Raw genomic sequence first — 21657 nt, forward strand, 5'->3', positions numbered from 1 at the left:
GTCCAGGAGGCGGGGTTGCCATGGAGCCGGACCTGGCTTGTGGCAGAAGAGGAGACAGTTTTGTCCCCTTAATTCAGTATTCCTCTCCTCTCTCCGCTGCTCCGTCCTTCAGAGCTGTGGCCCTTTTGGCTCTAGCCTCTAACTCCATCCCTCAAGGATACAAGTGGACCAGCCCAAGAGTGGTGCAGAACTGAGGAAGCTGAGTGCAGAGAGCATATGGTCCACCTCTGGTTATTGTCAGACTCTTAGGTACTTGAATTCAGAAGGGTATTTGGTACAAGGAGCCAGGCTCCCCCAGTTTTTTTCCCTGATAGATATTCTGCCCCAGGAGTTGAAAGCCTGTTGGAAGAGTGAACCCTAATGTAAGCCATGGACTCTGGGCGATAATGATGTGTCAGTGTAGGCTCCTCAGCTGTAGCAAACGCACTGCTCCGGTGGGGATGTTGATGGTGGGGGACACTGTGCGTGTGTGGGGACAGGGGGTAGGTGGGAGCTCTCTGTACTTTACTCTCAGTTTTGCTATGAACCCAAAATCGCTCTAAAAGGTAAAGTCTACTTTTTTTTTTTTAAAGCCTGTTGGTTCTGAGGCATCCTGCAGGACCTAAAACAGCCCTGGGAGAGTGGCCAGAGGCGTGGAGTTGAGAGGAGGAAACGGCAGTAGTGCTAATCATCTAAAGTCTGAATGAAGTGTCTTCTACCTGTGCCCTGCTTGCTCCCTGCTCTAAATTCCTCTAATGAATAGACTCTGTCTTCCTACGTGCTGAGCTGCCCCAGCAGTTTCATCACAGTCTAGCATTGTGGTTTAGAGCAGCACTTCTCAAACTTTCATGTGCTCGTGAATCACTTAGGGATTGTGTTAAAATTCAGACTGATTCAGTAGGTCTGGGGTGGACCTGAGCTTCCTCACATCTCCTGGTGATGCTCACGCTGCTGATTCATGGACTGCACGTGGAGAAGCAAAGGTCTGTGGCTTTAGAGTCAAGTCCTCTAGGTTTGAATCTGGGATTTGCTGGTTAGCTGTGACCTCCGGCACATGGTTTCACCCACCTGTGCCTCCGTTTTGTCATCTGTGCCTCTTCATGGAGTTGTTTTGAGAAGGTTCAGCAAGCAAAGGAGGCCTAGGAAATAAATGGAAATGATGAAAATGGAGATTCCAGCTCCCAGAAGTGATCCCTTCTAGACTCCCAGACCCAACTCAGTTCGCAAGTTATTCAAGCCTGGCTGCGTTTTACCTTGGGCCCAGGGCCCATACAGCTAATAGTAAGTGTAGTAAAAGCAGTTGTAAAGAAAGAGAAGGAAACTGGATCATAACTGAGCAGCTCCCAAATCCCTGCCCACCTGCTTCTGGAGGACAGCGTTCATCCCTCACCAGCCCATGGGATGACAGGACCTCCTTCCCACTGTGTTATTTCCATGGACATGAACAGTGATACTTTGTCAGTGCTTTTTTGACCAAAGTTTGTTAGTTAAAATGTGGCGTACTGTTGGGTGGTTTTTAAAGAATTGGAAACAGCCACAAAATTTGCGTTGTGGCTTTGTCAGTACTTGAAGGTATGAGACATCGAGTGTTTTTTTTGGCCTGTTCTTCCTTCCAGTTTGTAAAGAACAATAATTAGGTTTATCACTGTAATGCAGTAAATGCTTCATACTCCTTTTCCAGATCTTCCTGTCTAGAGTTGGTCTGGTCCTCCTTGGCCTTCGTACCCTCTCATGACTGTGGAATGGCCTGGGTGTCGGATTTTTTTTTTTCCCCACGCATCCGTAGCATCCTTTACTTCTCCCTGACAGCCCTCAGCACAGTACTGCTTGGTTATGCATTTGTGTAAGTGCTTCTTTAAAGCCCGTCTTCCCCGATCCCCCAGAGGCTGCGCAGTGGCAGAGCTGTGTTTCCCTTGTTCACAGCTGTGTCCGTGGCATGTACAGTCACGCCTGCTTCAGGGAGGTGCCGAATGGACACTGTTGAGTGAATCAGAATGGCCAGGGCTAGTGGGGACAGGTTGGAGCTCCTTTGCCTAAGAAGATGGAGGAAGTGACTCCCTGGCAGGCAGTTCCACAAAATCAGGGATCTTGCTGTCAGTTTGCTTTGTCCTCAAGTCTCAGCTCTGCCACTCAGTATAACTTTGGGTGAGTTTCTCTTGGAGCCACCGTTTCCTGTCCTGTTAGATGGAGGTGATAGAAGTACCTACCCGACAGAGCTAATGCAAGGGTTCAGTCAAATGACATGTGTAAAAGCACTTGGCACAATGCCAAGCACATTGAAGCAGCTGAACTAAGAGTTAGGTATTGTAATTTGGATCATTATTATCAAGAATCTGCTAGGTTGGCAGTTAGAGTGGTGCATTCAGGTTTCTCGTCTTGTTCTCAGTCCCCTGTTAATTTTCTTTACAAATGGAAAAAAAAAAAAAGATAGCAGTCTTGCTCAGCGATGGAGCCTTGCACACCTGTCCCTCCTCGTCTTGGCGGTGCCACGCTCTGAGACACACATCAAAGCCGTTCTCTGGGCTGGGTGGCCTGGGAGGATTAGTCTTCCTTTGCTGCTCCGCTCTTCTGATTCCCCTCCCAGCTTCCTCCCACCTGGGCTCCGTGTGTGGCCTTCCTGGAGGAGGGCAAGTTCCAATGACTCCCTGCCTGGGCAGAGGCATGGGTGCCTGCCCTTCTTGCCCTGTTCTCAGCCCTGCTGTGCTGGGTTCGGGGCGGGTGGGTCTGGGGGCGGGGATCCTGGGGAGGCAGGGCCAGGCGGCAGGACTCCCCTGGGAGTGGCTGTTAGCATCGTACCTGCTGCCCTGTCAGTGCATCATCCTGCTGCTGTTAGTCACCTCCCTAATGAAGCTGGTCTTTAGCTTCTGGGACAGCTGATTTCCAGGGGATTATTTGTGTTACACACTTTAATGCTTTTTAGTAGCAAATTTTTAATTAAATGGAAAGTCCTCTTGGAAGCAAGGTAGCAGCAGCTGCAGCAGGACTCAGCGTGAGACACCAACTCCCGCCAGCGGCCCACAAGTGAGGAGGGAGGGTGGCAGGGCTTTGGGGCAGCTCGCTTGAGCGTGCCTGGCTCAGTTAGGGTGGAAGGGAGGCAGGGGTCTGGCTATAGCTCCTTCCTTCTGTCCCCCACAGGCCTAGAGAAGTATGAGCTTATGTGCCCGAGTATAGGAGAGAATCATTTGAGGAGGAGGGGTTTTAGAAGTACCACTTGCCTTTGATCCCATTGGTAAATTGCAGAAATACTGAGTTCTGGTGGAATTTTGGGTTGAGTAGCCAGATCAGATCTAATAAGGTTGGCAATATGAAGCATAAACAATTGTCAGGCCCTGGTTCTAGCCCTGGCAGGCCTGAGTCCTCATTTGTCAAGTGAGGAAAACCACAGGGCTCTAGTGATGGCTGAGTGCCTGTACTTTACATTCGGCTGATCTTGCTTTGGTGGGAAGGGTATGTAGGAAAGTGCCTCAGCCCTGATGAAACGCTCTCACACTGGAAACGGTAGTTGTCATTTGAGCTGGTTGGGGCCAGACATGGAAGAGACGCTGTGATTTCTTTGTATCCAAGAACTTCACTGGTTGGTTTGGTGTCAGGCCATTCCTGAAGTGCTCTGCAAGGTGCTCCTGGAACTGCTGAGGGATGGAGTGAATGTCAAACGGAAGAAACCCTTTGGAACATAGGCTCCCCATCAAGAGAGTGCAGGTGAGGGAAGGGACAGGAGCAGCTAGGATGGTTGGCCAAAACACAGTTGTGTTTGCATTAGAATGATGCTCAAGGGTTGGCATTTAACCCCGAGGTGGCTTTGTGGGCACAGGCTTGAAGAGGAGACCTCAGAAGACATTAGGTTGAGCTTTTGCCCACGAGCTCTGGAGGTGGGGAGTGGGAAGGGATTCTGCTCGCCAGCCTTTTCTTGCAGCCTTTACTGCAGCTCCATGCAGTAGCCTCTCGGAGCCGTCTTTGATGCTGTTGTAGGCACATTCGTGAGTGGTTTCTCTCCGGGCTCCATTGCTTTGTTGCCTGGGTGTGTGGGCTACTCCACATTTCTTATAGGAAACAGTGATATGGACCAGTCTTTGGAGTCAGAAAGAGCTGGGTTCACATTTGGACCCACTACATCTTTGGCCTTTGGCAAGAAACTGTATGTCCCTGAGCGTCCAGTGTCCTCATCTGTGGAATGGGAGTAATACTTATCTCGGGGTGGTCATCAGGAATAATAAACTCCTTGAAGGCCAGTACTATGTCCTTCCTAAATCCCGCTATCTACCACAGGGTCCAACACACAGTAGTCACTCAGTAAATGCTTGTAGCATAAGTAATGTACGCAAAGAGCCTAACACAAGGCCTGGCACGTCGTGAGCACTTAATAAATGGTTATTGTTGTCATCGCCTGACTCTGTGTGTTGCCTCCCGTGCGCACCATCTGTCATCCTCCCTCCACGCGCCTCCCTGCTGGGCTCTGCCTTTCCCACTTCTTCCCCTCCCTCTAATTCTTCTGTCCCCATTTACTCCAGGCTCTCAGGCTCTCCCATCTTGTCGTTCTCTGTCCCCCTGCAGTCTGTGTCCCTCGGTGCTGCTCGCTTTGCGTTGCACCCTCACATGTCATATCCCAGGACTACCTTCTCTGGGACCAGCCCCTCTGGGAAGAAGGTTCTTGCTTTTCTCCGTCCTGTCTTTACTTCTTAGCCACAAAGCTTCTGTCTCTCGCCTACATTGTAGGCAGTCTGAGGTGGCGACCAGAGCGCTGGACCTGGGGTCTGTCTGATCGTCTCTGCTTTGTGGCCATGTTGCCTTGGACCGGGGCTGCTGGGCGTCTGCCCATTCTCAGGAGAGAGCCTGTGGGGCTGGCAGGATGGGGCAGGGCTGGGGTGGCCAAGGAGGAGAGGAGTAGGATTTCCAGGTTTTCTCTCTGTTAATCTCTGTCCCCATCTCCTCTCTTGCAGTACGCCTCCATGACAGTATTTCTGAAGAAGGGTTTCACTACCTCGTGTTTGACCTGTAAGTGCCGCTTTCTGAGGGTGTGGGGGCCTTTCCCTCCAGCTGGCTCAAGAGGAAGGCTTGGAAAAAAGGCCTAAACTGGGTCTTCAGCCACTGCCGAGGGTCCCCTTCCTTTGCCCGCGGAGAGGGGTTTGATTTTGAACTTCCTCTGGTAATGGGCAGGTTACCGAGGGTCTCCTTGCTCAGTATCTCCCCCGGGCTCTGAACCCCGGGATGGCATTGCTCTTGCATTTCTGTTCAGCAGCACACCTTGTGCAGACGCTTTTTTCTTGTTTCTTGGTGTGTTGTCCTTAGTGAAGAAGTAGAACATAGGTCTTTGCATGACCTTAAAAATTCTGGGAAATTGAAGGTACCTTTTATTAGTCATAAACTAGGCTCCCGTTGGTCTCTCCTCCACTTCGGTTATGGTTTAATTTCTTAAAAGTGGCTCTTCACCTCCTAGAAATGCCTCTTTGGTATTTTCCGGGTTGGGTCTCTGTGTCCTTGGTCTCATTATTCTTCAACTTCAGTGGTAGGTCTGTCATTCTTGGGCAGCTGAATCTTCGTATTCATATTGGTCTCAAATAAAGCTATGACTGTTTGAGTAGGTTGATTATTTTCTCTTAGATGCCTGTATATTCATCTTTACCAGAGTATTAGCTAATCTATAGGTTACAGAAACAGAAATGTGCAGGGGGAAGGGAGGGCCCATGTTGTCCCAAGGAGAAGCTCCATGTCATTGAAGGATTGGCGTGCTCTGGGCTCTCAGACAAACTGCATGTAGAGCTGACACTTCTCTAAAGCTGTTGTACAGTGTGACCTGTTACCTGTTGGATGCTGGGGTTGGACACCTGACCTGCCTCCTCTGACCCTCTTTGTTGGTTGCAGTGTTACCGGTGGGGAGCTGTTTGAAGACATTGTGGCCAGAGAATACTACAGTGAAGCTGATGCCAGGTGAGATGAGGGCCCTGGGGGCCAGGTATCCTGCCTATTTGAATCGTCTTTGGGGGAGATCAGAAGAGCTCTTATCTGGACAAAGATTCTGTAGAGCTGGACTCAGGCTACATTCCGTGGGTATTGTTAGGAGTTAATAATTCAGCACTCCCAGATCAGTTTTTTTGCAAAGCTCTTACATATCTCCTTTACGCTTTCACACCAGAAATACCTTTTCTTTGCACCACCGCCTACACACAAGGGCCCAAGGACCCTCCCTATCCCTGCTTCTTTCTTTTGACAAATCCTACTGCATACGAGGCATCCTGGGGATGATCCAGAGATGGAGAAAACATGGTTTGTGTCCCAAAGGAGTGTAAATGTCTGGGTTAATAATCCAACCAGGGAACCTTCCTGGGAGATTTCAGCCTGAATCACCTTGTGTCTTGACCACCATCACCAGCCCCCATGTGGGGCTCCGCGGGCTAAAGGACCATTCCTCAGCCATACCCTTCAGCCCCCAGCCCTCCAGGAAGCCCTGGCAGCTCCTTCGTGTGACACAGCAGAATTCCTCCCACACCACAGCTCTTGGGCGCTTGTTTGGCCTGCCTTTCCTTCCTCGGCTCCTCCCCCGCCCTGAGTTTTCTCTCGGGTGATGTCCTTACAACCTGATTTTGATCATCCTGCCTACAGCTTCTCAGGCGTATGTGGCAGCCCTGGCTGCCTCTGGAGGGTGGGGGAGCACAGCTTCCTCACAGATTTCTCAACCCTGAGAGGCCAGTGTTTGCTGATCAACCTCAGATGCTTCAGCCTCAGGAAAAATTCTCAAGTGGGAGATGAATTCCAGTGCCAGCAGGGGAGGACTAGGCTCTGGGCGGGAGGAGGCAGTGATAGCTCAGGGAGCCTGGCGGGGAGGAGGGGGAGCTGGGGCGGGTGACTGTACCAGTGGGCTTGGCCTGGCTCTGCTGGGACAGTTCGCACTTTTGCCATTTTTGGCCAGAAGACTCTCCCTGCTAGCCTGGCTCTGTTCTAATTATATATTTCTGTGGAGACTCGCCTCTTCAGCTCAGTCTTAAAGTCTCTTTGCCCTACTCTTGGGCTGTGTCCTATAGGGAGGCCTGAGCCTCAGCCTCCAGGAACCCAGCAAGACCCTTTGGCTCTTGTGGAAGCCCCAGCATCAGATTTTAAAGGAAGGAAAAATAAGTCCAGGTCACCAGCTCAGCACACACTTGGTAGTACCTGCTCCATTCTCTAGGCCAGGGTTCCTCAGCCTCAGCACTACTGACATTTGGGCCAGATAATTTTTTGTCGTTAGGGCCCCTCTTGTGCATTGTAGGTTTAGAAGCATCTACCTGCTAGATGCCAGTAGCACCGTCCCTCTCAGTTGTGACAACCAGCAATGTCTCCAGGCATTGCCAGATGTCCTCTGGGGGCCATAATCATCCCCCAGCTTTCACCAGTGCTCTAGACTGCCAGTACACCCCACCAGGAGTTTGACCGCAAGTGTGGCAGGATGGTTTGGAAGGTGGATTCATGAATCAGCAGCTGAATGTGACTCTAGGTTAGTTTATCTTTTTCTATGAAAAATCATGATCAGAAATGCTCCTCAGGTGCCTGTTTGGAACCCTCTTTAGTACCTTGTTTCTTGATGGTGCCTATGTACTTGTTTTATCTCCCCTACTAGATGATAAACTTCAGGGCAGGCACTGGGTCATCTTTACAGCTGGTGTGGTACCAAGCACAATGCCTGTAGGTGCTCGATAAATGTTTAAATGAAAGAATGAGTGTACCGACCCCCAAAACAGCTTAGGCTAATAAGTTGGACTATCCTTCCTGAGTTGCTACCACAAGCCTCTTCTCCAAGAACAGAGTTACCACAGGGGGGAAGAGAAACAAGGAAGGAGTTGGATGGTCTCTCTTTCTCAGGATTCTGAGATGTCCCCCAGTTTCTTGGAAACAAATTGAATATGTTGGGTCTTTACAGTCTAAGGAGGCATGGTGGACCCTGTTCTAGTCTGCCCTCTGCCATTATCTAGCAGGAGAGCCTGGACAAACTACTTAATCTGCTTGGGCCTCAGTTTCCTCTTCTATAAAGTAGGTTGAACAGATGATGTCCGAAGTCCAAGGTTCTACCTCCTCATTGAGTGGTTCTCTGTGAATCCCTGACCCAGAGATAAGTGCTTTTGTCCACAGCGTGTGGTCATGGATGGTTTAACCCTGAACTGACCTTTCCTCTGCTTTTGCAGCCACTGTATACATCAGATTCTGGAGAGTGTTAACCACATCCACCAGCATGACATTGTCCACCGGGACCTGAAGGTACTACCCAGGTTCCCCCTTTGCCTCTTGCTTGTGAAGCATTGGCGCCACCTGGTGCCAGATGGTAGTACTGCGAGGCCCAAACTAGGCTCCCTCTGGGCTGCGGGGTGGGTGCCTCACGAGGTTCTCTGTCTTCCTTATACAGCCTGAGAACCTCCTGCTGGCGAGTAAATGCAAGGGTGCCGCAGTCAAGCTGGCTGATTTTGGCCTAGCCATCGAAGTACAGGGAGAGCAACAGGCTTGGTTTGGTAAGAGTGACCCTGTCTTCCTGGAATGCAGCCCCCGCCCTTCCTCCTCTTCCTGATCTGCCTTCCTCTTTCATAACTAGAAGCCAGACCCTTAATGGCCCTGGGCTCCTCAGGGATTGGAGGAGGGGAGGGTGCAGAACTCCCCCTGGCCCTCCATGACGCAGTACAGTGAGACTTGCTGCTGTCAGCACTGTGTTCTTGCTGCCTCTGGGGAGGATGGGAATTCCTGGTAGACACATGGACTTGCCCTCTGATTTAGATTCCGGGCACTACAAGAAGCCCAGCCCGTCATCTCTTGCTGCCCATGTGCTGAGAGCTTATGTAGCAAAAGCAACAGGAGTAAGAAGGGACTTGGGGGAAATTGCTAATGTGGATTTAATGAAAGAGAAAGTGGGTTCAGTGTGCCTCCGCTGTCTCTTCCGCTACAGGTTTTGCTGGCACCCCAGGTTACTTGTCCCCTGAGGTCTTGAGGAAAGATCCCTATGGAAAACCTGTGGATATCTGGGCCTGCGGTAAGCCCATTCCACACACTCAGCTTTTTGGTGTTAAGGGCCCTCGACTTCCAGCGATGGCAAGAGAGAGGCATTGCTCTTCCTTGTGGGTCCCACAGGCGTCTGGTATATGTGAACTCACGGTGTTTGCTCTGGTGTCCCCGGGATGGCTGTTCCCATCACACCCTTCTCCCCAAGTATTTCCTAGATGATGTTGCATCCTTCTTGAAGAGGGATTTGCCCATGCCTTAGCAGGTGGGTTGTGCCTAAAGAAATCCCGGACGTGGCTTGGTGACGTGGGGAGTGAAGCATAGTGGCACAGCATTATTGGCTGCCATTCACTTCTCCTTCTGGTATGGCCTTGACTTTCTGGGTGGCTCTGAGCCCTGTGTGGCTTTTCTTGGTTCCTCAGCAAAGCAGGTGACTGACCCCAGTGACCTGTGTCCTGTCTTGTAGGGGTCATCCTGTATATCCTCCTGGTGGGCTACCCTCCCTTCTGGGATGAGGATCAACACAAGCTGTATCAGCAGATCAAGGCTGGAGCCTATGATGTAAGGACCTGTTTGTTCCTGCCCCTCAGGCTCTGACCAGGGAAGGGGTGTGTTGAGTGTGTCACAGGGTACAGGGAGTGTCAGGGACTTTGAGGACCCAGGGATGGGCATATAGGCCTCAATTCTTGGCACCACATGTCCCAGGGAGCAGGTTTTTTGCACAACCGTTTTTGGTAGCTGTAAAGTCACGGAGTCCACTGAAGCCCTTTGGTCTATTATTTGCAAAGAATGGTGTGGCTGTGTGGTGTGCTGCATGACATAGGGATGAGAAGTCTGGTGGCTCTCCCACTGCAGTGGGGCCTTCGGCACAGCGCTGAACAATTGATTCCTCCTAGTAGAGAGATGGAGTTGAACCAGAAGATGTCAGAGTCCCCCGGTCTGATATTCTGTCATTCTAACCATGATTATTCTGTTTTCCTTTCCTGGTCTTTAAGTTGACCCTGATCCTGGGATACCCCAGGACTTTCCCACACCCTGCTGGGCAGCTTTAGGTAACACAGAGTACCCCAATTATAGGGGATATGAGGCTCACAAATTTCATATCACTCCTTCTCCTGTTCCCGCTCCTTAGTTCCCATCACCAGAGTGGGACACGGTGACTCCTGAAGCCAAGAACTTGATCAACCAGATGCTGACCATAAACCCTGCAAAGCGTATCACAGCTGACCAGGCTCTCAAGCATCCATGGGTCTGTGTAAGTGTCTTCCACCGAGATCAAGGAGATCAGGGATGTCAGCTTCAATGTGCGCATAGCACTGTCTTTACCCTCCTTCTTATGAATAGAGAATAATCATTTTGGGCCCTGAGCTAAGACCCAGCAGAGAGGAGGGGGGACTGGGTGGGGCCCAGGGGCAGCAAATGTCACCAGGAGGAGTTGGGGAGGCGACTGGGACTAACTGGCCTCTTTCTCTCCCCCACTCACTTGTCAGGTGTGGTTTAGCTTTGATCTCGAATGAGGGCTTAGGTTGACCCTTGCAGACTCTAGTTGATGAGAGAAAGCAGCTGGCAGAACTCAAAGTGAATTGCCACGCCTAGAGTGCATATTCAGATCTCAACTCTTAGACACCTCTAATGGAAATGGGACCAAGACCCAGAAAATAAACAGAAGGGACCTCTGAGCAATGAAAAAGAGCCTCCTGAAGTTCAGTCATAAATCTCACCCTAGGAGAAGCCCCCGGGGCTATCATTGTGGGTCAGCATATTCTGTTTTCATTTACGGTTCTATCAGGCTGAAATATCTTTTTTCAAACAAGAGGGTCTGCCTCTTGTTAGGCCTCCTGACAGCCACGATGCATTTATGTATTTGTTCTTTCCCGTGTTTACTGAATGCCTCTTTGATGCCGGTCCCTGTGTGGGTGCTGTAGATACAAAGATGAATAAGGCATGGTGCCTTCCCCCATACATCTCAAAGATTATCTGGGGAGACAGGCACTCAAGCAGGCAACCACTCTGCAATGTGACAAGTACGTAAAAGAAGCTAATGAGTATGTAGGAGCTCCTGCCGTCTCTGGTGGGCAGTGGGATTGCTAAAGGCGTGGAGGAGGTGGGCCCTGTCCTGGTTCTTGGAAGATGACTGGGGGTTCCCCAGGATGACAACCTGCAGACAGAGGTTAGCAAGGGCCAAGGTGAGGGGCCATCGGGAAATTGTGGTGAGTTTAAGGAATATTAAGTAGTTTGGTTGTAGGTGAAGGTAGGACTACAGGAATACAAGAGACTGAAGCCAAAAAGATTCCAGGACATACAGGTTTCTGCCTAAGGAGTTTGGATTTTATTCTGAAAGCACAGGGAACCATTTAAGGGTTTTAAAGAGGGAATGAAGTATGCAGTTAATTAAGAAAGATCATTTTGGAAGCTGTGTAGAAAATGGAATTGAAGAGGAAAGAGGCAGGGGCAGAGAGCTCAGGAAGCTGTCGTAACTGTCTAAGCAAGTCCAGATGAGGTCTCGGCTAAGGGTGATGATAGGAAGGTGGGCGGTATGGCAAGCAGTGGACACATTTGAGAGATGTTTGGAACATAGAATAAAAAGGACTTAGTGACCAGCTGGATTTGGGAAGTGAAGGAGAGAGTGGGATCTATGAGGACTGCCAGGTTTTGAGTTGGTAACTGAGTGGAAGGTTGTACCATTCACTGACCCAGAGGAAACCCAGAGGAGGAACCTGTTTGTGAGAAAAGATGATGATTTTAGTTTCATACATGTTAAGTGTGGTGTTTGAGGACCTCCGGCTAGAGACATCCAGTGGATAGTTAGAAACATGGAAACGAAGTTAAAAATTGGAAATATAGGTTGTAGTTATTTGGGTGGTGTTGGGGCTGTAGAAATAGATGGGATTGTTTCTATGCTGATTGAATTCCTTTTTTTGTTTTTTTTGGGTTTTTTTTTTGGCTGTGTTGGGTCTTCGTTACTTCGTGCAGGCTTTCTCTAGTTGCGGCGAATGGGGGCTACTCTTTGTTGCGGTGCGCGGGCTTCTCATTGTAGTGGCCTCTCTTGATGTGGAGCACGGGCTCTAGGCGCGCGGGCTCAGTAGTTGTGGTGCACGGGCTTAGTTGCTCCGCGGCATGTGGGATCTTCCCAGACCAGGGCTCAAACCCGTGTCCCCTGCATTGGCAGGCGGATTCTTAACCACTGCGCCACCAGGGAAGCCCCTGATTGAATTCTTACCGTGGGCTGTTGTACGAGAAGAGATGGCCACCAGCATTTAGCACCAGGGAGAGTTGGAGGAGCCGGCAAAGGAGACTGAGAATGAGAATTTCCATGGGAGAAGGAAGATCAGGAGATCCTAAGAAACAGGAGGTCTCAGGAAGGGAGGTTCTGTAATCAGATGCTTCAGAGAGTCCATGATAAAGACAGAAGAGAGCCTGTTGGCTCTGACCGGTTAGAAGCATTGTTTCATTATTTCACTGATAGAGGCAGTGGAGGGAGAGAGACTGAAGCCTGTTTACGATAAGGTGAGGAGGGAATGAGGGTGAAGAGAGAAAGACATGGTACTAGTTAGAGAAGATGGATGAGTCAGGGGAGTTTTTAAAATCTTGCGCTTGACTGTATTGTGTAGACTGCAGAGAAGAATATAATCCAGAATAAGGCGTTAAAAATATTGGCTAATTGAGGAACCAATGTTTGGATAGCACAATGAGAGAGGGACTCCTGAGCCCAGGTCAAGGGGTCAGCACATGAGGGATGATGCTTCTGAGACCTGGGATTAGGTTGCAGGGGTGTGAAAATCAGCTTGTGGTTGGAAGGCTGAAGTTGAAGGAGTTCTTGCTTGATGATCTCTCATTTCACTTTGTGGAGAAGTTTACACTTTGGAGGAGGAGGTGAAATATGAGATCTGGGGAAGGTAGATAAGGTTGGGAGAGTTGCTTCGGGAACTAGAAAAGGGAGCGGCCAGAGGGGAAGGAAGGCAGGGTGGCCCTGTGGGGGTGTGGGCACCAGGCTGCATGTTGTAGGATTTGTTTTCCTAGCAGGCTGGCCAAGATAACAACAGCAGAATGAGGAGATGAGCCACTTAAAATAGGTACTCAAGAATTGCGGAAATATTATGTTCTGGGGTCATGTTTGTGGACCCCACTCTCCATCATCCTATATATCTCAGCAGACCCTGAGAACATCTCTGTATTAGGATATGTAATCATTGATGCTTGTATTGCTGACCCTGTGTCATCAGGGAAATGTAAATCATGTTCAGGGGACTCTGTTTAAGGAGGAAGTTAGCAGTAATATGTTGAAGAAAAATTCCCATCCAAAATGGTGAAAAGAATTAATGCTTCAAGGTAAAGATCCTTAGCTTCTCAGATCACAGCTTCATTTAAGACCTTGTTGGCGGGTGGGGTGGTTGTTGAGAGGAACTCTTAGAAGGAATGAATGTTCTCTCTAGAGAACAGGAACCCTTTCTGTTCTCTCACTGCCCAGAATGTGGAGCGCAGTAGGTGCTCACTAAATAGTTGCTGAAGGAGTAACTGCATGAGGATCACAACACACAAAATACTCTCCCTTTCCATAGCCTCCGTCTCCCAAGGAAGATTAGAATGCTCTCTTGGGCACCTTCATCCAGCATCAATTACCGGTGGTGTTTTCATGTCCAGATTATTGTCCTTACATAACCTTGATTTTTGGGTAGTGCTTTTATTGTAAAAGCATTTTCACATCTATGACCTCATCTTATCTTCAGAGCAACTCTGGGGCGGCTGAGCACATGGCCACCGGTGCTGGGACTATGGTGAGGGGCCTAGGATCCGGTGGGGGGCTCACAGGCCTGTCTATTTGGCTTCCAGCAACGGTCCACAGTGGCATCTATGATGCATCGTCAAGAGACCGTGGAGTGCCTACGCAAGTTCAATGCCCGGAGAAAACTGAAGGTGAGTCTTGCCTTCCGGGCTGGGCTGCCAGCATCCTGAAATCATACCTTTCAGCAGTGCGCCCCCTGCCCCATCACAGAAGGAAGCTCCCCTCCTGGCTGGAGCTGAGCTATGAAGGTTGTACTCATTGGGAGCCCCTAGCCAGCAGCTGCCCTCTGCCTGAGAACAGACTGTGCTTTTCTAGAGCCTGATGGAATTCACAGGACCCTCTTCTTTCCCCAGGGTGCCATCCTCACGACCATGCTTGTCTCCAGGAACTTTTCAGGTATGTTTTCAGCTGTGCACTTTAATTCTACGAGGTGAGTGGGTCGGAATGGGCTGTTGCCATATATCATGCCTTTCTGACACTGGGTGTCTCAGGCAACACCTTGACCAAGATGATGAGGATCCTGTTTGGAGGGGCTGCTGCAGCTGAGTTTTGTAATGTGAACTTCTGGGGGGCTTTACTTGACTTCAGGTTTATGAACTGTATTCCCTAGAACCTCCCAAGGAGTAGCCTGCCCAGTCTTCCATTTACCTTGTCCCTGGGGATTCTTATTTAATTCTCTGAAGACTCTCAGCACTTTAAGATTTTAGCCAGTCTCAAGGGCATTGGAGGATGTGCTGGGAAAAAGAAGGAGATGAGATGTAGTGAATCTTCCCAGTCACCACCATTAATTGGCTGACTGGGACGATCACTACATCGTTGTGTCCAAGTGGAGATGACTAATAGAAATTATTCCAGGTGTTTAAACCTTTTACAGAGACTGTGCTTAAAATATTCTCTTTTATACCAACCGTAAAAGTGAAGAAATAGAGACCAGCAGGATGGAGAGAAAGGAATTTGCTTAATGTTGCGTGAGGAATTAGGAGAGTTGGGACCAGTAATTTGTAAATCACACTTGACATTTCTTTTTAAGATGCAAGACATTCCACCTTCCCCCTCCCCCCACCCTCATCATTGTTTGCCCTCAGTTGGGAAGCACAGTGGCTTTTCTGTGAGGAAATGATTAATGACAGGACTTAAGACAGAAAGGTTTCTTCCCAGCTTGCCTTTTCCCCTGATCTTCCCTCCTCCTAACCCCCAGCCCCACTGTTTTGGTTCAAGACCCCCTTCTCATTCTCATAACCAGACTCCCTCCCTTGCTTTCCTTCTACACAGCCATGGCAGGGGGTGGGGGGGTGGGGGGGGGTTGTGTGTGCAGGAGGCTCAGGTGGGCGGCTACCTGGGCAGAGATTGCTCCTTTGAGCTTGAGTCCACGGGCTTGGCTGTACTGATTCCCGGTAACCTCCAACCCTGGCTCTGGGGCTTCATGAGCTCTAGCCCCAGTGAGAGCCACAGGGCCCTGGAGGATCAGGACTGGAGAGTAAGCTGGGAGAGTGTCCCCCTCAGGCCCATCCCCTGTGACCCTAGTTGGGGCTCGATCTTGTGTCATGGGTACCCATGAGGGGGAGGCTGTGTTTCTGGATTCACCTCACAAATGGGGACAGGAGGGCACAGTGGGCCACCTCCTGCAGAGGTGGAGCTGTTGTCCCACATCAGGCCTCTGGTCCTCTAATTACTTGTGCACCTTCTACTTTCTGGGTTGAAGAAAGCCTTTCCAGAGGACACTCAAGGGCAGATATGTGCCGACCCTAGAATGGGGTGATCTCTTCTCTCTCTGAGTGGAAGAGATGTAAAACAGGCTGCTAGGAAATCAATAGCATGTGCCCTGTCCCGTGGCCTCCGGCCTCTGCATCAGCCTCTCCCCGTCCATTTCATAAAATTGGTGTCCTGGTTTCAGGAACTCAGTCTCTCTGTTACAACACAGCATCTTCACTGATACCTAAAGAGCCTCCTGTCCTTGCTGCCCAGACTTTGTCTGGCCGTGGCACTCACTTTGCCCTGGCGCAGGAGACAAAAAAACAAACAAAAAAGAATGCTGCAAGCATTCCAGGATGACCTCTTCTGCCCTGACTCTGGGACAGGTGAAGACAGAGCCAGTCTCCAGAAGCTTCTGTAGGAAGAGGTTTCTAGAAGTATAATCAAGAAGGAAGGGCACTTGTGTGCTTCTTTAGAAACAAGTGAGGCTGTTTTCTGAGTTGATCCCAAAAAGAAGGTTCAGCTTATCCCTGGATTCTAGCAGGTTGGCTAATGGTGGAATCGGGCCTTCTAGAATGTATTGCTTAAGCGGCCTTTGTTTACTTTCTGGGCGCTCATTTTTGGGGCACCTACACCTTTGGAACTCTGAAATGCAGCCTCTCCTGGCCACCTGCGTTGAAGAGGAAAAGTTACCGGTGTCTCTGAGGAGTTGCGGGCTGTGGAACATCAGTGAACTGGCTGCACAAGGGCCACAGACCCTCCCTGGGCCCCGAGGGCCAGTCTCTCTACTGTTTGGAATGTGGCCAGAGGAAAGGGCTGCGCTCTGAAAATGTCCTCCTTTAGGTCCCCTGGGGAGGAAGGTTTGCAGATGAGGCTCAGTTTCCTGACAGCCTTTAGCTAGGGCTGGGCTGCCTCTGAAGGGACACCGCCCCTTGCCAAGTCAGGCTTTGACCTGCAGACCCTCACCCGAGGTGGTCGTGGGACAGGTGGAGCCGCGGGATCCTCCACGCCCTGTCCTCTCAGGTTCCCAGACTGCTGCAGGGCTGGCTGCACCTGCTCACCAGCCTGCCCCCGGCGCCTCCGCTACCCCAGCTCGGCCGGCTTGGCCACGCCGCCCGGACCCCGCCGTGCGCAGCGGCAGCGGGTTCCTGCGCCTCGCGCTGGGGCATGCTCGCTGCTGACTGGCCCCCGTGGCTTTGCGGCAGCTCTGTGCACTCAGAGACTGTATCCCCTCAGTTGGCAGGCAGAGCTCCGCCCCCGCCTCGCCTGCCGCGAGCGCCGCCGGCCTGGCCGGGCAAGGTACGTGGCATGAGTCCTCCCCGACCGCCTGCCTCGGCTCCCTGCCACCCCACCAGGAGGGCCAGCATGCCAGGCCCGCTCACCAGGGAGGCGAGTCCCATGCTTGCGGGCTGAGATGGGCATGCCGGACGGACCACCTAACTTGGCATCTGCGAGCGCATCGGTGTTACGGAGCCCCCTAACCAGCCGTGCATGCTGGACGCTTGCCAACTCTCAGGAGGCAGTAGCCTGGGACGTGGAGCTGGGCAGCAGGAGGCTTTCCTCCCGACGCCACCCGCCCGAGAGCCTGGCCTGCCTGTGAGGGCTGCGGCCAAGGTGGCCCGAGACAGCCCTGGCGTGGCCCGGAGCTGAGCTGCCCACGGCAGAAGACTAGGCTTCAGCGGCACTGGTGGGCGGCCCCGAAGGGGAAGCCACGCCCCTCACAATTGTGAAGTCTGGCATTTGCCGGCCTCCGGGTCTGAAATGCAGTAGAGTACAGAAGCTGTGCAGACAGCCGCTCCTGAGTTTGGATCCCAGCCCTGCCACACCCTGAGCAAGTCACATCAGCTCTCCCAACCTTAGTTTTCTCATCTCTGCAATGGGGCTAAGAAATAACATGGTGACGATTAAGATCATGTATGTCTAAGGCCCTCAACCCTGCCTGTATGAGAAAACTTGTTAAAAAAAAAAATCCTGATGCTGAGACCCCACCCCAGACAAATAAAATCAGAATCCCTAGGGCATGGGATAGGCATAAGCATTTTTCTCTAACTCCCAAGTGATTCTAATGGGCTGTCAGAGTAGAGAACTTTGACGTATGTAAAGCACTTAACACCGTTGGTGGTCAGGCATAGTAGTAAACACATTTTAAAAATAAGTTTCAAATCACCCCAGCATAAACTGGAGATAGGACCAAAGGCCATTTTTGGAGGTCAGAATTCTTGTGATGCAAGGATCCTTATTCTCACTGGAGACCCAGCTTGGATAGGAAAGGCCACCTGAAGGGAAGAATGGCAGCAGTAGTGACAATAGTTAACACTTGCGGAGTTCTTGCTATGTGCCAGGCACTCTGCTTAGTGCTTTTCATGCCATTATCTCATTTTATAGATAAGAAACTGAGGTTCAGAGAGGTTAAGTAACTCACACAGCTAAAAAGCAGTAGAACCAAGATGCAAACCCATCAGCGTCTAGGTGGATCAGACAGTTGGACTGATTCAATCTCCCTGGAATCTCCCATCCACTGTCTGCTACTTTCCTGTGACCTTTGTGGCCAACAGGCATCACCAGCCTTCCTATGTGGAGCTCATCAGCCTTGAGCATCACCCTGTGCCTGGCTAGAATCTGTTTAATACCTCATTATTCTGCCCAGTCCTTTCTGCTCAGTGGGTCCAGAGAGTACGACTGAGGAAAGGGTGGCAGTGAGGACCTGCCCAGTCAAGGCTTCAACCCCCTGGCAAAACCCTCCTGTAGGTGGTCCTAGTCTCTGTGTCTGTGTCTGTCTGTCCTCACGTCTGGTCTCCTTCGTGAACTGTGACACTCTTGTTTCTTGAGAACACTCAGGAGATGTCTTGCATCCTTGCAGCTTGGCTGTCCTGAAAATCTCCATGGCATCTAGGGATGGAGCCCTCACCTTTCACCCTGGCACTCTGCTTCCAGGCCTAGGTGGAAGCTGTTGAAGGCAGAGTTCCCAATGGCCCAGGCAGCCCCAGTATTGAATGTGGTTTCTCCTAAATGCGAAGTGTCCCTGTTAATGCTGAGCCCTCTTCCATGGCAGAAGAGATCCTGGGGTGCCACTCTGAGGGTCTGACGCTGCTGGAGATGCCCTTCTTGCTTTGAGGCATCAGGAAGGGCCTCTTCTAGGGGTTTCAGGAGACTCCTGGCCCCCTTGTCAAACACATCAGTCTCTTGCGGATCCAGCTGCCAGACTTCAGGATGGGAAGAGGGTACAATACAGGAGACTTGATTTTTCTCTTTGTTTTCACAGCTGCCAAAAGCCTATTGAACAAGAAGTCGGACGGCGGTGTCAAGGTAGGTGTCTCCACTCCTCCAGCCCAAGGTCTGGCCTTTCTCTCCCAACAGTCACTCCCAAGGGACTCCTTGGCACTTTGTTCCCCCTTTCCCCAAGAGCCTTCCTATCCTTGCTTTTCTGCTTTAAACCAGAAACCTCTCTGCTCAGAACAGCAGGTTCCACTGGCCTGAGAGGGCAGAGGGATACGTGCTTCACCTGACCCTAGCTTGATTGGAAAGACTCAGGGGAGGTGATCCAAACTATAGTTTACTAGAGCTGAATCCTGAACTTGACTTCCAGACACAGGTTTCATCTTCAGGGCTTGACTCTCTGGGTTTTTTAGGTCACTGGTTAATCTTCCTTTCTTTTTAAAGCACAAACCGATTTAATCAAATGAAAGCAAAGTTTGCCTGGTTGATTCAGGGTACAGGGCTTGGCACCTGAAGCCACTATCCTTTTGTTCTTTTTTCTTATCTCCAAAGCACTTCCAGGACCCAGCTCAGATACCACTGAGTGAAAGCGTCAAACTTTCTCGAGGCATAGGTGCCTTAGACACAGACCAGGGACATGGTACATCACAGCTCGTTTTCATTTGGTGAGGGAACTTTTCCTGGGGGATGAGGGCAAGAGGAGGGACAGGGGCCCATAGGGACCAACAAGAAGCCTTAGTGGGGGTGGCTGCTTGGCCAAGGTAGAGGGGTCCTCACACAGCCAAGGTGTTCTTAGAGGCTTTGGGGGTAGAAAGGACCCTGGGGCTGGGGCTTTGGATAGGAGTTCATGCTATCTTGAAGCCTACCAATTTATGCCACAGAGAATTTCAAACCATTATTATGCAAACCTTTAAGTTCCAACAAAAGTTTAAATTAGACCTTTCCCCAGGATCTTATGTCCCCAGCTGAGATATACCTGTGTGCCCCTTTCCCTTCCCCCATCCCTTCTCTTTCTCTCATTGTCTGCATGCCTGCTTCCATGTACTTCTGCCCTAAGGAGGGGAGCTTGGGCTCCACACACATTTGCTGACATGGAGCTGGGGTTGACTGGCAGCCCCTCAGTTACAGGGGTGTGAGCTCGATGGTGGAGCCAGGTTAGGAAAAGGTGGCTAGTTGAGTTAGAGATTTTGCATATATTTTTCTGGAGAAGAAGCTAGAGTCAATCTTTACAAAGTATTTATTAAGTACCTATCAGAGGCTCAGTGCTACACTCAGTTCTAGAGGCACACAAGAGGTATAAGAGGAGATGCAGGTTTCATCCAGCCTCAAGAATTGCAAGGTCAATTAAAAAGTAAAGTGGACACACCTGGGATCAGCTAAGCACTGAATGGTATATGGTATTGGACCCTACATGGGATGGTTCAGTCCAAGAAGCTTCTGGGGAAGAGACTTATTGGAGAAAGCTAAAAGGAGGTAGGAAGATTGGAACCAAGTCAATGATTGCCTCTAGAGAATGGGATTGGAGGTGAAGGCAGGGTGGGGAGACACACCTTTTGTTTTTTTACTTTGTACACATGTGTTTTCTTTAAAATGAGAATGTATTCTGTAACTTAAAAACAACAAAAAATATTTTTATGGGTTCTATTATACATATTGATATACTCTGCCCAACTGGAACATGGGGTGTTTGGTAGAGGGATATAAAAAATACAGCTGGATTGGTCTGGTTGAGCAGAGGAATTGGAGGTTTGTGTGTTACACCACAGAAAACACCATAGACCACTGAGCACGGAAGGTTAAGAGTGATGTTTTCGAAAGACTTGGCTAAGCGTGTAAGGGTGAATAGAAGAGGGTAGGAACTAGACACAGGTATCAACTAGGATTTATTATAGTCTGGGTGTAAGGTGAAGAAAAGATGATGAGAAATAGAAAGGGTTAGTATTAAAAATAACCACCAGAGGAGCACAGACCAACCACTTGGAATAGGTGCTGCCTGTAGGTCATTGGTCCAGCTCTACCCATGGGTGCTGGGCTCTGATTAGACATTAGCTCTGATGAGGGGTGTGGCAAAGGAAGTTCCCATTAGGTACGGGAGATTTAAAAAGGGTCCATCAAAGGTAATGGCAAAGTGTCTTGAATATTGAAAGAAATGGTGGTATCTTTGCTAGAAATGTCAGTAGTTGTGAAGGAATGTTTTGGTGGGAAGAGAAGTTTTGTTTTGACCATACTGAGTTTGAGAGACATGTGAAGATCTGGGCAGAGAGGTCTTCAAAGGTGCTGGGAGATACCTGGTGTAGCCCAGGGAGGTGTGCAGAGGGAGACTCACGTGAGAGAATCTCATGTCCACTGAGGGAGGTACGTGCCAGGCAGGCGCTGGAGGAGTAGAGAGACAAGCACCTGAGCCAGAACAGCAAATTTTCCTGAAGGAGATGGCCCAGGAACTGAGTTTGAAGGACTAGTTGGATTTTGCCAAGTTAAGGAGGGGAGCGGAGAGGAGAGGACATTCCAGGCAAAGGGAACACACAAGTTTGAAACAGCGCGATGATTCTGGGAACTCCATTAGCTTTTGTATGGTGGGGAAGCAGAGAGTGATTGCACAAAATAGGACCTGAAATAAAGCAGTGACAGCGGAGATGGTGAGAGGATGGGTTAAAGGTGTCATTAAGGAGTAGGTTTCTGGCAGAACTTTGTAGATACTGGCCTCAGGCACAGCCATGTAAGACTTGCCTAAGGAGCTAGTTAAAATACACAGATTCCAGGGTCCAGCCTGGAATTCAGATTCAGGAAGCCTTGGGCGGGAGGCAGAATCTGAATTTTTTTTTTTTTTTTGAATTTTAATAACACTCCCATTCCTCCATATGAATCCAAAGCACACAAATGTTGAAGAGTCCAGGAAAGGCAGAATTTCAGGGTTATCTGTTATTAAGGAGCTGGAAGAAGAGGAATTAGCAAAGGAAGTGGAGAAAGAGGTGGAGGAAGAACAGAGGTGTGCAACAATGCCAGCCCTTACAGGAACGCTGAGAAGGATACAGCCT

The 21657-nt window shown here is 50.1% G+C and overlaps 1 protein-coding gene across 21 annotated transcripts in view; it reads left to right on the forward strand.

Annotated features, from left to right (window-relative positions):
* Positions 1-21657, forward strand: part of CAMK2G (calcium/calmodulin dependent protein kinase II gamma) — a 54017-nt gene that overhangs the window by 15089 nt on the left and 17271 nt on the right. For 12 of the 21 annotated variants that reach the window (XM_057530518.1, XM_057530528.1, XM_057530524.1 and 9 more), the window contains exons 4-13: positions 4917-4971; positions 5839-5904; positions 8130-8202; positions 8348-8450; positions 8879-8962; positions 9398-9492; positions 10064-10186; positions 13762-13845; positions 14068-14110; positions 18669-18712. In XM_057530518.1, the coding sequence (XP_057386501.1) occupies positions 4917-4971; positions 5839-5904; positions 8130-8202; positions 8348-8450; positions 8879-8962; positions 9398-9492; positions 10064-10186; positions 13762-13845; positions 14068-14110; positions 18669-18712 (770 nt within the window). Of the gene's footprint in view, positions 1-4916; positions 4972-5838; positions 5905-8129; positions 8203-8347; positions 8451-8878; positions 8963-9397; positions 9493-10063; positions 10187-13761; positions 13846-14067; positions 14111-16642; positions 16706-18668; positions 18713-21657 lie in introns of all 21 variants that reach the window. The other 9 variants (XM_057530515.1, XM_057530522.1, XM_057530519.1 and 6 more) reach the window with 1 other exon arrangement.

The sequence above is a fragment of the Balaenoptera acutorostrata genome, chromosome 16 (genome assembly GCF_949987535.1).
Source record: "Balaenoptera acutorostrata chromosome 16, mBalAcu1.1, whole genome shotgun sequence".
Lineage (NCBI taxonomy): Eukaryota > Metazoa > Chordata > Mammalia > Artiodactyla > Balaenopteridae > Balaenoptera > Balaenoptera acutorostrata.